The 15,397-nt window shown below is 35.7% G+C and overlaps 1 protein-coding gene across 1 annotated transcript in view; it reads right to left on the bottom strand.

Annotated features, from left to right (window-relative positions):
• The window catches only part of LOC139970855 (pleckstrin homology domain-containing family H member 1-like), a 37,597-nt gene that overhangs the window by 9,939 nt on the left and 12,261 nt on the right, over positions 1-15,397 (bottom strand). The window contains exons 8-19 of the mRNA XM_071976896.1: positions 12,487-12,581; positions 11,512-11,695; positions 9,808-9,959; positions 9,354-9,470; positions 8,467-8,623; positions 6,590-6,759; positions 5,773-5,946; positions 4,478-4,702; positions 3,685-3,837; positions 2,392-2,519; positions 1,555-1,732; positions 423-578 (exon numbers count right to left, since the gene is read on the bottom strand). Coding sequence (XP_071832997.1) covers positions 423-578; positions 1,555-1,732; positions 2,392-2,519; positions 3,685-3,837; positions 4,478-4,702; positions 5,773-5,946; positions 6,590-6,759; positions 8,467-8,623; positions 9,354-9,470; positions 9,808-9,959; positions 11,512-11,695; positions 12,487-12,581 — 1,889 coding nt within the window. The remainder of the gene's footprint in view (positions 1-422; positions 579-1,554; positions 1,733-2,391; positions 2,520-3,684; positions 3,838-4,477; positions 4,703-5,772; positions 5,947-6,589; positions 6,760-8,466; positions 8,624-9,353; positions 9,471-9,807; positions 9,960-11,511; positions 11,696-12,486; positions 12,582-15,397) is intronic.

Genomic DNA, 15,397 nt, shown 5'->3' with positions numbered 1-15,397 from the left:
ATAAATGTATTACACAAAGCATATATAGGTTGAAAAGTATTACAGATGAAGTAGCCCCCCCAAATGATAAAACAACCCCACCCCACCCCTCTTTACTTCCACAACAGAAGCCTTGAGAATCAAAGCAAAGTTTATTGCATAAGAATATCCTCATTATCTCATCATTGCTCCTTGGACATGCCACAGTATTACTGAAGAAATATATACCATTCACTGCTGCAGATATTACAATGTTAAACAAGCACGCCACTAATCTTTGTTCAAAATATAGAACATTTGACGAGGTTTTTTTCTAAGATCAGTCAGTCCACACATATAGACATAGGTACACACCAGACCACATCTGAACAGGTATGGACAAAAAACACAGAAAGGAGCAAGGACGGATGCCGGGCATTAATTCTGAGGCTTTAATTAATTACCTTTATGTTGATAGGAAGGCAGTGGAGTAATTCACCTCCACAGGGGTCATCGGTGAATAGAGAGAAACCCGTCTGGGAGCTGTCTCGTAGACCGAGTTCGTCGTTGAGCGTCTTGAGAAACTCTTTGACGGTACTAGAACCATCAAAACTGACCACCTATGGCATAGAAGACAGATGTACATGAAAGAATACATACTATCCATATATATGTAAATTATTGGAAATAATGGGTCGAAATTTACAAATACAAAGTGCTCCACAGGATTCTCTTAACAAATAATATTTTTATGGAAAGTGTCAAAATATTACCTCACTGTGGAGAGCAACAGGTGAGCAAGGTTAATAAAACTGTTTTTTTGTTCAAAGGAGAATTTATATAGCCGAGCTCTTTTGCATAATTTTGTCAACTAACATGGGAAGAACTTTCTCTTGCTTAGGCTTGCTTAGGCTTGCTTAGGCTTGCTTAGGCTTGCTTCTCTGTCACAGATGAAAAACATATGAGAGCTTGAAAATCACCTTTCACCATTTGTATCAACACATATTAATGTTGGGATGATGTTTCATTTGATTTCATTTGATTTATTTTGTATTATCACAAAATAAGTATGACATAATAACATAGAAGAAGATAAGAAACAAAATTTGTGAAAGGAAGCGTACCAAAAAACCCAATTGGGCTTGTCGGGTAGTGACACTCCCGGAAAAATACAGAACTTTACAGTTGGAATAAGTACAAGTTCAGCCCCAATATGTCCTAACTGAAATTGACTTGACTCAAATTAAACATTGTGAGTTGGCTGTTGACATTTGTCAAGAACCAACATTTTACAAATGAGTCCCACACACTGAACCACGATAAGTGTACCCAACGACCATTTTTTGTTAGTGAACAGTGTTCGTTTAGGTCAAATTCAGAATTTCCCCAAGATTAGTTACACTTGATGATACTGGGCAGTTATAGTAGTGGACTGCTGCCACCCACTGCGAATTGCCAGTCTTAAAAAAAACACATGCTGAGTGTCCCAGACTTAAGACTGGCTATAACATCCAGATCAATCGTAGGAATCGTTAACATGAAATACCACTAGAGTACACTAGAGTATCAAGCCTGTGAAACGAGGGATCCACTGACCTGATACGAATCATTCTTTAGATGTACTGGTATACTCAATGGTAGCATATGCTGGTAGGGATGACGTTGTATAATGGACAAAATCTCAAGGTTGGATGGATGTGTTTCTCTTATACCATTCTGCTTGACCCGTTGAATCATTCTCTGGCAGTATATAGCATATCTACCGACTTCGGTTCTGTATCAAGAAAATATGAACAGATGCATAGTAGTATATATGTAGTATTATCAGTGGTTTGAATGAAGGGGAGGGGTCATTCCCTCCCCACACCTCCCTTCATCAGTATGGGGTTGGTTCAGCCAGGGGATTATTGGATTCAGCTGGGCAAGAATTAGATCACTACTACAGGTATAAACCTTTACCCCCCCCCCCAACTGTTTTCAATCCCACACAAAGTATTTATTGGCACAACCTTGCATGTAGAGCTACTTACGAAGACCTGATTGATAGTCTAAATATGGCTCAGAACGCACACATTTAAATTTTGTTTATCTAGGGAGGACCATCAGACTCCCCCCCCCCCCAAGGGAGTCGGCTTCAACCACGACAGGATCCTTGACTTGCCTCTGGCCCTTCCACAAAGAATCACAACCCTACCTAAAACAGTTGGGGGAAACTGGAAAAGTTTTCAAAAAATGGCAACGTGAGTGTAAAGAGAGAAAAGGGGAGTTTCAAAACAACTTTCAGAGGGTCACATCTCGTAAATGAGTATATGAAGCTAATGTTTGGAATTTAGTCAACATGGTCAAACTAATAATACTTTTGTAGAGTTTTATCCAAATCTGGGAGGCTCACCTAGGGACCACTTTTTTGATTTGATATGCAAGCATACTCACTTTGTAGTACTGCATCTCTCTAAATGCATTCTAAATAGTTCAAAGAAATTTTGCTGAGGTAGAAAAGATGACACTGTAACGCAAAGCAGTTGCCAAGCCTGTTTGATGGAGTGTTCACCGGGATCAACCTAAGATTGGAAAGAATGAGAGAGTAGAGGTTCTGTAAACATCTTGCAAATTAAGAAAGGGTTTTAACATACTTATGGACAGTAGGGGATGTTGCGTTTCCATATTGTCCTTATTCAACATCCTTGAAATGTAAAACAACCAAATGATGTTTGTAAGGACCCCCCCCCACAGATATGCATATAGTACAAAGGCACAAATAAGTACATGTCAATTAATATCAATATGAAAAGGCAAATCCCGACACATTGTAAAATCTGAAGCAATTGTGCCTGCCAGATATATCCTATGATAGCAAAGGATGAAAGGTGTTCAATGAAGTGATGAAGAATAGCATACATTTAAATATGAATTTCAATATTGTTCATATCATCCTAAAGAACACTTTACCCTGATATTTGAAACAATTGATTGTTGTTTTCAAGAAGGCATCACCCACCCTACATATACACAAACACTAAGAACTTGTATAATACTTATGTTAACAATGTTCACAATTAATGAACCCACTCAAACATTACTTTCTACAGGATATAAACTAACAAATTTGAAAAACAATTGGGCCTTCAGGAGAGCTGTGACTAATTGATAAGTGTAATTACTGACTAATGAGGCAACTTTGGGTTTGAAGAAAAGTACTCATATCGCACAATAAACTAATTAATCCTTTGAGCAGAGTACAGGGAGAGGGATCTGTTGGAAATTATGTCAGAATTTGAGTAAGTTTAGCATTGAAATTCAACCGGTTGCTACATAAAGAAAAGATATCGAAAAATCAAGACTGTAACTGTTTATATCTTTAATGTCCATAACTTTCATTACCATCACTTATTGATCTCACTCTTTGTTGGTTAAGGATTTTGATAACTATCAAAAGAAAAGTATAAATGTTATAAATAGCTATTAATACAACTACTAAATGATAAAAGAAAATGTACAAACACAATGGTAAAAAGAGAATTAAAAACATGGAATAAGACATTTCAAAGTTTAAAACAATGAAAAGTGAGATTAATTCAAAATCTCTATTAAAGCCTGTTTAAAACACACGGAGGAAACCTTTTACGTCATTGTTTTCCTTGGATTTACTGAAAAAAGAGAACAATACAATCAAGTGCTTTGCTCAATTTTAAAGCATAAATTAATAAGAGAGACAATAGTTGATACCTCTCCTGGGTTTGTCTGCTTGATGAGTTGACAGTATATTTCATTCCTGAGTACAGCATGTGAAAGGCAAGACTGAAGGGCATTCTGTACCAGTGTTACATGGTAGTCTATGGCTGGTTTGTCCTTAGGAACCGATATGAATAGGCTGCAGGTCTGTGAGACGAACAGAAAATAATGATGGAAACCTAACCGATTGATAAATGTATTGGACGTGATAATGTAACAACCCTACTCGCAGCCCTCTTATCAATGGGGCAATTTTCTCAGATATAGGCATATAAATGTTATTAATTTTAATTATCATAACAATTGGTAGAATAATTGATTGACTGTTAAAGTAGCTTGTTGTTTTTGCTACATAATATCTCCATGTGCAGGTGCTTTTAACCAATGGCTTGTCTGACTATTTTTTTTTGCCACGATAGGTATCTAAAATAACAAGAAAGTTGATGACACTTTAACACACATATGTCTACATTAAAGCAACATGTTTACTACAAAATGTGCATCAGCCTAGCCTACTTTGTAGTAAGAAATAGTACAGGGCTTGCCATGTCATCAAGTGGAATTGATGATTACCAAGTTAGCAAAACAATTTTTTTTCTTTTTCATTTTATTGAGAGATAATGGGGGGAGGGGTGGGGCGGAGAGAAGAAATGAAATACTTCATAGCACCCATAGGGTACATTTCACCCCAATAATGTTACTGATGGAATATGGAATGCAGTTATATAACTTACATAAATGAAACACAACTAGCTGGTTTACAATAAATGTCAGTATATGTACTCACCTTAGCTAGTTTCATAGCCTCTTTCCTCAATGCATCAGTGGGCAGTGAAGTCAGTGGCTTCTCTAAGCTTCCTTTGTTTGCACACATAACTGGGTTCTTCCATAGCGTGCCGGTACCTCCTTTGCCATTCACAATTTGATTGGCGAGTCTCTCGAATTCTGTTTCGTCTTCACAAGGAGAGCTTGTTTCACCAGAGGCTAATTTCAATTGTATGAACCAATTTTCCTGCAAAAAAACATAAAGAAAGGAAACTTTAACATCTTTCATCCCTTTTCTAAACGTGTGATGGAATTATCCCTATCCCTACTTAATGATTTAAACGGTATCCCTATGCTTTCCTCATGTATATGAAGAGAGCGAACCACATTAAATTACTGTGCTGGAATGTCTGGCAATGTGACTGTGATAATTCAACAGTGAAATAACATCAACACTACAACCTAAAACTTCTAATGGACTGTGTTGGTTTGTTTCCTAATAAAATCCTAAGTTTCAAAATTAATCTCATCAAAGTTACAGTAGAGATTTAAACTTCTACTGCTTTTGTGAGTAGGGTGACCTAACTAGCACAAAAATCAACACATACAGTTTATCATTTTATGCAGGGAATAATTACTAGTATACTAAAGATATCAATATTGAATATTAAAATACTTCAGATGATTAAAACAAGGGTTCTAAAACTCCATTTTGGGTTAAAAGAACACAGAAAGCATAACATTGTATAAGAGACAAAGTTCTAAGCCTTCAAAACTACTACACAAAATTTGAACACGAAGTTATATATATCTATGCCTGTGGTATTAATAACAACATGGTTATACTGCATGGTATATATTGCATAGAAATTTGTCACATATTGCAATTGTTCAAGCCTTTTTGAGCAAGAAAGTTTCTGTGATTGTCATATATGATGACCCTGGCAGAACTTGCCAATTATGCAGCAGAAAATATATAAAGGATAAAAATAAATTAAGAAAAGGATTATAGAAAGGGCCTTCCACCTTGCAAATGATTTCTCTCCAATGACAGTATGTAATGAAGCATGCAGCATTATTGCGATTGTGATCAGTTAGATTGACAACCAAATTTGGTTGGTCGACACAATTGAACTTTCTGACAATGGATTCGTTTTTACTCATAATTGAAACACATCACAAAGACATGCTTACAAAAATCATGCTCCCTCTAAATTAATTTCAATTAATAAAATAAATAAGACGATGCATTCATCAAGCAAACAGCCTTCTTCAACTATGTCTTCAAACCTTGGAGCTCATTCTTTCTCCTCTTACCTTGCCTTCTTTAGAGTTAAACAATAAAATGATTGTTTTAGGTGATTTCCCTCCAGTCGTTACGGTTACAGTCTTCTCATAGTCTGCTCCATTAGGCTTGCCAAGTTTTGCCTCGTCCCACTGAGTCAACTTCTGAACTTTGGACGCTTCCATGTCCACAGATTCAAACGGAGCCTTTTAGAGCAAGAAAAATATTCAAATTAATTAAAAAGAAGGAATTTGAAGGTGAAGGTGAGGTTAGGTTCACTGCTTAACACTTCTCTCCCACAATAATTACATTCCCGATTCAAAAGCCACCAGGAGCCTGATTATTTTGATTGATTTTCAAACCTGCTGCAGTTCAGTGGTGTTGTAAAGAGTTGTTCATGGATCTGGTATTTTTATATCGTATGTCCAGTCTTTCATTTCATTGGGTTCTGAAAGACCTATGTTTGCTGTTGTGACATAGCAATGATGTTCAAGGGTGCCTCTGTCATCTCCTACAGTATTTGAGAGGGTCACCAGAGGCTGGGACACAATCTAGTCTATCCAATGGGGTTATTATGTGGTGAAGAAGGCAGTGATGGGGTGCAGGAATAGATACAACAAATACATACCTGCCCTGTAATTCTCTGAATATTCATAGAAATAAAGCCAGACTGATTGTTAAAACATCACTGGTTAAGAGTTTAGAATGAGCTACTGTAAGGTATGCCAAAGTTTTACATTCAATCAACCTAGCTCAGTTAGAAAACAACAATAGTATTCAAAAATCAATTCCTAAATTAACAGAAATGACGTGGAAAATACCATCAATGAACAAGACCAAACAACTCACCTTTCCTTTTGCGTCTCTGAAGAAATGTAGTTTGCTTCCGCTGAGAATGCACCAGCAGCGGAACTTCTTCTCGTTGTTGATACGGCTCACCCAGCCTTGCATAAATATAAACTTGCTTCTTTCTGCCATTGTGGACGGAGACTTGAACCTCTTTAGTACCTTCTGAATTGCTATAGAACAGAGGGAAGGGCGGAGTAAAAGAACGAGACCCTTTATTAATGATTAGGATTACGACACTTCTAGATGTGTATAATTGTGTTGTAACACATGACTGGTTTTAATAATTAGACTTAATAGATTATATACAGTTCTGTACTACCTTTCCATCTTGAATAACCATTCTACATATATATTGACAAGGCAGACATCAATATACAAAGTGGGTTTCTCTTTAAGTTTGAAATTACCTGTTTTGAGAACATGTCTTTTTGGCAAATGTATTATGGAATACTTTTCAAAACAACAAAATATCCTTACTTTAAATCTCCATCCCTAATCATTTTCAGTAGGAAAATTGAATTAGCTTAAATAGCTGAATCTGTGTCATATCTGACAGTTACATTATCTACACAATATTTTCCAATTGGACTAGAGAAGCAGTTATTTTAGAAAACTAATCAGTTGTTCTCCCCAATTCAGGACTGGCTTGTAGCTTACGCTTTGACAAAATGCAACAAAGTAACAAAGTTTGTTTCTTCAGAACAAACAATTACAAACAAGGCAAACTGTGTGGATTTAATCCAGGATAAGCAAAAACCACTATATTTTAATCAAGCAATTAGGCTCAACCAGTAAGTTTCAAGAACAAGTTGTCATTGCTTCTAAATACCAGTAAATGACTCCATCTACTACAGCATAGCAGTGGTCTGTTTCCTTTTTTCCTATGCTATAATTTACTGAATATGTTTACTTAAAATTGCACAATAGTCTACTGCACTCTGTGAAGAAAAATGCTAACATTTATGTCCTTTATCAATCCATCATGCATAGCTTTCATATCACAAACAGCTACGTATCAGTCAGAATCAATTATTCCGCATGTTAATCTCATTGATCAGTCATCATCATTGGGGCTCTTTTTAAGGATCTTGTATACTTCTGATACATTTTAAAGTTAATTATAATTATGTGGCTCAGCAAACAGAACCGACACTCTTCTCCTATATCTCTTGACGATTTATTACTCAAAAGCCCAGGGGTTTAATAATTGGAAGGAAGGAGAAACCAGGGTATGACTCAGCTGCAGTGATCAAAGTTTCACAGCCAATATGTATAATGATCACAGTATCAAATAGGAACATATTCTTTACTTTAGTGACAGAAATTTCATAAATTGGAAAACAAACAAACTTAAAAAAAAGGGGGAAAAAAGCTGTGTTTAATTCTAAAATTGCATCTCTGAAGGTATAAGAAAAGTCACAATTATCATTTTACGTCATTGAGACATCTCAGATGGTGCAGAAGAAATGACTTCAATTCTTCACAGCTACCTATGTTTCTACTTTATCAAAAAAGAACGTACATGTACACAGCTTGTCTTAAGTCTTGAAGACTATCAGATATCCACTCAACATGATATTTGTGAAACAGACGTAGAACCTCAACGACAAAATCTCTTTTCACGATTTTTACTCCCATCTCGTGATCCGATTAAAGTAACGAAAACCTTAACCCAGTGGCATTACTTGATATTGTGAAGCATCTGTGCATAACTTATTAAAACTCCTCGGGAATATCAGATATCAGCGCGAAAATATCTCTGAAAATCAAAAGAGGGTCGCAAACAACAGAATCTCTATTTTATTTTCTCTCGTTTTGACATATGGTCAAAGCGAGGTATCAAAATTAAAAGGAAATCCATTAATAAAATTATTCACCATTTATCCATGATTTTCTTTCTTCTTGGCTCTCGGCTGTGAGGTAGAATGTTCTCTTCGACGTCGTAAGTTCAAAGGTCGCAGACTGATCCCACGAAGTGATCTTGCAACTAGCGTCAAGAGCTATCTGACCTTTTGGTTTGCGCTGAATGTCATTCTGTCAAATTTAAAATATCTTTAAATTTTACAAATTTATTATTCATTTGCAATCTCAATATAAAAATTACTGTTCTTAAGTTGATCGACATTTTAATACCAAATGGAAACAATCCAAATCTCCAAACCATCAACAAACAAAATAGCACATAAAAATCATAACAATCTAACAAGAAAACTTGAGAGAAACAGTTTACTTCTGAACTTCCAAATAGCCTTGTACTAGTAAGAGATGATAAAATCAGTTATGCTAATCAAATATAAACAAACTAAAATAAATCAACATGTAACCCCCTTGTAATGTAAAAGCAGGAATCAGTTTTAAGTTTTCAACTTGACATCATACTGAGAAGCATAGAAAATATTGACTAACAGGACCATAAGTTGTATTACAGAGACAGAAAGTTTCCAAAACATGTGAGACACTAAACCATACTCATTCAAAACACTTTATGGCAAAATGACCTCTGAAGTGAACCAAAAAGACATCACTGTCATTTCTGACATTGGATAGATCTTTAAAAATAATGGAGGAAAAAAAAAACTGCTATATGATTGGAATGGATATGGATATTAAACCATGAATACTGTTATAAGACCAACAGAAAGAATACATTCTCCTGTACAAGTAATTGTTCCGGTTTTTTTATTTTTTTTTTATTTTAACTAAAGCTATTAAAAAGATATCAAATCACAATTCTCCTGGCAGCAGAGCACGTTTTGAAACTTACCACTGACTTAAAATACATCAGCTGAAAGTCTTTTTCATTCAGGACAAACCATCTCTTCTTCCAGGTCTTGACTCTCCCTCCCAGTTTCGTAAGCCAGCCGCTCTTTCTTCCAGGTGTCTGCAAGAAGAGGATTTTATCCCCCCGAGGAAAGAAAATGCGATTCACAACAACATCCGCATGAACGAAAAGGGCATTTGCCAACAAATACATTTCTCAAACACTTTTGACTGTAAATGAGGGATTCGTGTACAAATCAACATTTTAAAGTTACTTTACTTAAACAATAATTCATCACCAATAAAAATATTTTCAGCAATTGTTAGGAGTTTTGTCACATATGGTCACATTCTCACTTTCAAGACCTGAAAAGCATAAAGTATCAAGGTATATCTGTGGTACACTTCTCCATTACAAAACTGACTGACATGTTGTACGAGAGTGAGATTGTTTATACCTTGTTTGAAGAGGGAGAGACCGACTCACTGCTACAGTTATCTGGAGCGCTCTTGGTGACTGAGAGAGTCGGTTTTGAAGACGATGTTCGCTTACAATTAATCGGCTCTGAAGGTTCGATTGCATCTGGCGGTACTGCATAGTCCGGTTCGTCTGATAATATAACAAGTAAAATAAAATGCAATAAAAAGAAGGGTGTAGTGACTTTATGGAAAATCAAATTTGACACTGACTGTTGCCTGCCCAGGTAGAGCACAAGTGAGTAACTTCCATGGTCGACCTCCAATTCCCAATATGCAATATCACTTTGTGTTATTTACCAAAACATAACTTATAATAAGGAAAGAATTTACTTTAGGAAAGAATTTACGTTAGGAAAGGAACTGATTTGTACAGCTGATAAAAAATGACCATGCATCATTGGAAAAAAAAAAATCGTTTTCTTTTTCTTTTTTCTTTTTCATTTTTCTTTTTCATTTTTATCCTGTAACATAGTCCTAAACACATTGTCTTGTAGGACTTAATTAAAAAATTCACCCAAGATCGAACAGTCTTACGGTACAGATTTGACAACAGAGACAGATGCAAGACAATAAATGCTATCGACACAAATGAAGATTTATGTGTGTCCATCGTCGGACGTTGTAGTCAACGACGAGAAACGGTGCACTTCCTTTATCTATCTTGACACCATAATTAATGTATATTGAGAACAAAATTGTTATTCTAATGGCCTACACATGAGGCCTTACGGAAAAGGAACAAAAACACAGAAAAGGACGAGCTGGAACAGTCTGCGAGCAATTTCCTGCCAAACATTTTGGCTATCCTTCACGTAAATCAAATCTTGTATGGAAGTGGAGATTTTATTTTTGGCCAGGAAATTTTCTTCGCAACAGCAGGAAGGATAGAATCGCAGAATACGTTACGTTGACAAATGAGGCGACCTTTGGCAATACTGTTTCTGAATGTATGTAGTTATGCCAAGCAGAACTTGTCTGATATAAAATCCAGCTTAAAGGAGACATACTGTAAACCCAAGAAACATCATTGTTCCATATATTCCATTTGGGATCTATACCAAAGATTTGTAGCATTTCTCTAAACAAAACCTTGAAGACTTGATCAAGTCTAAATATGACATCATCGAGCCACATGTGCTTATACTGTATCTACGTTTTTTTATCATTACAATATTTATTTTCTGTAAGGGAGATTAACAAACACTGAATCTAAAATATTGAAACCATTTAATATGACCTAATGCTGGCATTTGTGTTATGGTCAACACTAAACAAAACAACATTCTACCTGGAAAATATTAATTAAAAAAACAAACAGAATGTACAGGTTTCAGATCCTAGTGACACTGTGACATCACAGATAAACAAAATAACAGCAGCCAGACACAAGTTCTAAACTAAGGTGTACCCCAAAACGGAACAAGATATTTCTTAGCTGTTTCGGGGGGATTTTTCTTCACAAAGATCTGCCATGTAAGCCAAATATGATGGTTGGGGTTTGTGCCCCTTTAAATGTAAGAGTACCTTCACATTACAGAAAAATAAAATAAAAACACATCAAAAGAGTTGACAAAGAAATTCAACTTCACGACCAGCATGATACGCAAACAATAAGCATGAACTTATACAACCAGACATTTAATCTTCTCTGTTGAAAGACTCGACCCTTTTCTGTTTTTTACCTTTCTTTATTTCGGCTTCGACAGTTGACGAATTCTTGCTACTCTTTGAACTGAGTAGAGCATTCAACTTTGACATTTTGCCAGCGAGCCGAGGTTGGGGAGACTTCTTTGGGGTTCCGTGCTCGTCATCAGAGGAATCGGAAGATTCGCCAGAAAACGGAGCAGCTCGAATCATGGTGATTCTCTATGTGGAGAACGCAATTAAAAGGGTGGAAAATACAAGAATATAAACATTACGTACAAACGTAGAAATGTTAAGTTGAGATTGGCTTGATCTGACAGATAAAATATGCTAGAAAGATCATTAATGTGTAGTCCCACCACTATTGATAAAAACCTTAAAGGGATATTCTACTGGCAGCCAGACAGTGTGACAGTCATAAGAAATAGCATAAAACTCCATTCTGATAGTTGAAAATCCCATTTAGATTGTTTTTCCTAATCTGGTCACCTTCCATCTACATATAATAGCTGCCTACAATGACAAATATACAAAATACAACAGTATTTTGACTTTGTTTATATGTCATGTTGGTATAAACTGCCTCCCACTCATAAAGCTTAGCCCTTTTGCACTTGGCCATGCATTTCTCTAGCATATATTCTTAACAACTTCCACACTATTTCATACAAATTCAGCCAATGTTGCAAACTGCCATGGGATATCTAGCACTGTGTGTCAAATGTGTATCAAATAAAAGTTTATTTAATATTCTCCTTTTCCTTAGTATAACTATAAGCTACTTTAGTTGTGCTTATTGGGGCAACTAGCAACCATCCCAGCATCGGCACAGACATAATATAATAGCAACAAGACAAAATCTGGTCGAGGGAAGGGGAGTGGAGGGAATTACATTGATATGAAATATTAAAAACAAACCCAGAAAAACTATTTAAAAGAGAAAGTTTACATCCAGCTTTAATTACCTAAAGTACAGCAATAACAGTTTTAATTACTTTTTTGTCATAACTTACCCCTTTTACTGATGTGAACACAGGAACAGATACATTTTTGTAGAGATTACTGATGGAGGAAACCTTACTAGCTGGATGAGTTGCGCAAGAAGATTCTGTAGCAGAAAGTTAAAAGAATAGTACATGTTTGGTTTTAAAAAAACTCTGCCCAGTGGTACCCTTAGCAAAGAAATGTTTGATATTGGTCAAACCCAATTAAGATTTCCCAATTGCTTAAGGACACAACCACTTATAATTCTAAGTTCAACAGCTCCACGTCCCCTCCCACCTCTCCCCCCCCCCCCAAACCAACCAACCACTCCTTTTGTTGTTTTAAGGTTGCTTACACTTTCCCAGTCAGTTTCTGTTTGGTATATCACTTTAAATTAAAGACAATTACTCTGAAGACACTACAACTGTATACTATTTGGTATCAAGTTCAACCAATGAGTTTGTGCATACTAACAAAGTCGAAAAAAAATGAACTCTATTCACACTTGAAATGACCTTTTCAAAAGTAAGACGTCATGCACCATCAACCAGGGCATTATTTAACGCAGTAATGACATCAACAGATGTTTGAGAAAGCCTGCAAATTGTCTGCTACTTTCCAATACAAACACCAATTAGCATATAACCTACTAGCCTACAGTACAATACTTTCATAACAAATTTATGTTCTTGGGCCTATCCTGCTTTACATGTATTGGATAATGAGAATAAGGGCACAGATTTAAATTAAATGATAAGTCTGATCAAATAAGCTTGATGTACCGATGGTGAGTGTGTGGGGGGGGGGGGAGGGGGAAGTGGTAACCATCTCACCATCGATGTGGAAATTAAACTTATTGCTCAAATGCTTAAATCTTGTTAATAGTACATGGACCACATTCATGCATACATATTGTGTGGTTATTAAAAAGAAACCCAACCAGCTGCTTTTAAAAAAAAATATTTTAATCAAGATTTAGAAAACAGCAATAGCAGTTACAGATTGTGAAATTATGAAATAGAAAGAAAAGTTAAAATTGAACATTTTTGACCATTTTGCAGTTGGCAACCATTTAGAAAATCTCTGCATCTGAGCCTCCACCAAGCAAATTTACGTAGAATAAGCTACTGTACTATACTATACTGTATGTACAGTTACAGTACTGTATCTAATATAATACAGTACATCTCCACCTTCCTTCTTATAGAATGAGAATGTTCTTCATCAAAATCTTCCTAATCTTTACGATTCTTCATTGTCAAACTTAATTGTGATACCAATTTGTTGGTTGATTACTTTAACGATACCCTGATATCTCCAACAGCATCTAAAGAAAATGAACCAATCAGGTTTCATTAATGTTCTGGATTTTTGATTGTCTTGTTAATTTGTATATATTAGAAGGCATGCAAACTGTTATTTGGTCAGTCTTTTGAGTCTGTCTGTACAGTACCTAGTGTACTGTACAGTGTAAACTAAATGCAACATACTGTAGTACAGGTATGTCATAGTCTAGATACATCCAGTGTGCTGTAGACTTCTAATTAGGCCAGGAGCTTGATTGGAATATACTGCAGGAGATGCAGGAGATGAATATACTGCAGGAGATGTATGCATTTCATGTAAATGTATATAAACTAAATGAAAATCGTGTATGAATAAAACTTTCAGACTTTTTCGTAAAATCGTGTACTGTACAACAGTCAACACTTTTGGACTAAAGAAATATAAATTCAACCAGTATATTCAAACTGCGCCTACAGATTCCACATTGCAAAAATTCTGAACATCAAAACCGACAATGTTGGATGTACACAGACCTGCTGTACTTTCTTTGAAGGGAAGTTACCGAGATACTAACACATAATCATACATAATCATCTCCATCAGGGTTTAATTTATCCAGTATTGCATCCACTAAATGCTATGCAACTTGGTCACATTGCTATATAAGTTCAAAGATGTATACAGTAGTTTTTCTTTTCTTTTTACACAGGAACCAGAGTATTTTACAAAGGACAAAATTCAGAGCCTTCAAAACTGCTACACAAAATTTGATCACTAAATTATTCCCTGTCCATTCACACAGTTGTTATTTTTTTTAATAACTGAGAATTAGTTTGACTTCATAAAGCACCTGCCACGCATCTAAGAGGCTGCATAAATAATGAGTGTGACCAATGTATAAAGCAGATGTGTGTGCAATTTACTTGGCAAGTTGACCATCCTTCAGTTTGAGGTGCACGTAACGCTTTAGTACTAAATACCATGATCATTAACACACTAATCCCACTGACCAGAGCACCATCTGTGAAAGCGGCTAGCTTACCCTTTTCCAAAGCACACATAAGTTGAGAAGATGAAGAAAGATTGACTGATTGAATAATAGATTTACAGTACCGTACATGGAGCCATACACAGATGAACTTCACATTGAGTAACACTCAGAGAGACACACAGACAGATAGACAGACAGAAATGTTAAATATTATTAAGTAGACACGGATCAAATACTAGACAGACATTCACAAATGAAATTTAAAAGAAAAATGTGTATATACTTGCTTCTTTTTTTACTTTTCCTTTTTTAATGTTTTTTTTGTAAGTAATTGCATTTGCCAAAATTTCACAGGTGGCCTGCATATTACACAGTGATGCATACACATAAAAGGGCTTTGACACTGGTTTTTCCCTTCCAGATGAAATAAACTTGCTTTTGACATACAGTACCCTGCATTGCCATAGAAATATTGAATGGATATAGAATGGATATAGACCATGGTAGTTGAAGGCATTACGATGACACCAAGAATTAGCTATGTATAGTAGTAATTGAAGAAAAAATTATTTAGATGACTTGAAAATAAGGCACACAAGTTTGGTGTTAGCCTGTTATTAAACAGAAACATTTAGCCCAGCTGGTTTCATATCTTTCTCTGG

The sequence above is a fragment of the Apostichopus japonicus genome, chromosome 8 (assembly GCF_037975245.1).
Source record: "Apostichopus japonicus isolate 1M-3 chromosome 8, ASM3797524v1, whole genome shotgun sequence".
NCBI classification, from domain to species: Eukaryota; Metazoa; Echinodermata; class Holothuroidea; order Aspidochirotida; family Stichopodidae; genus Apostichopus; species Apostichopus japonicus.
This window is presented reverse-complemented; position numbering and strand designations above follow the sequence as displayed.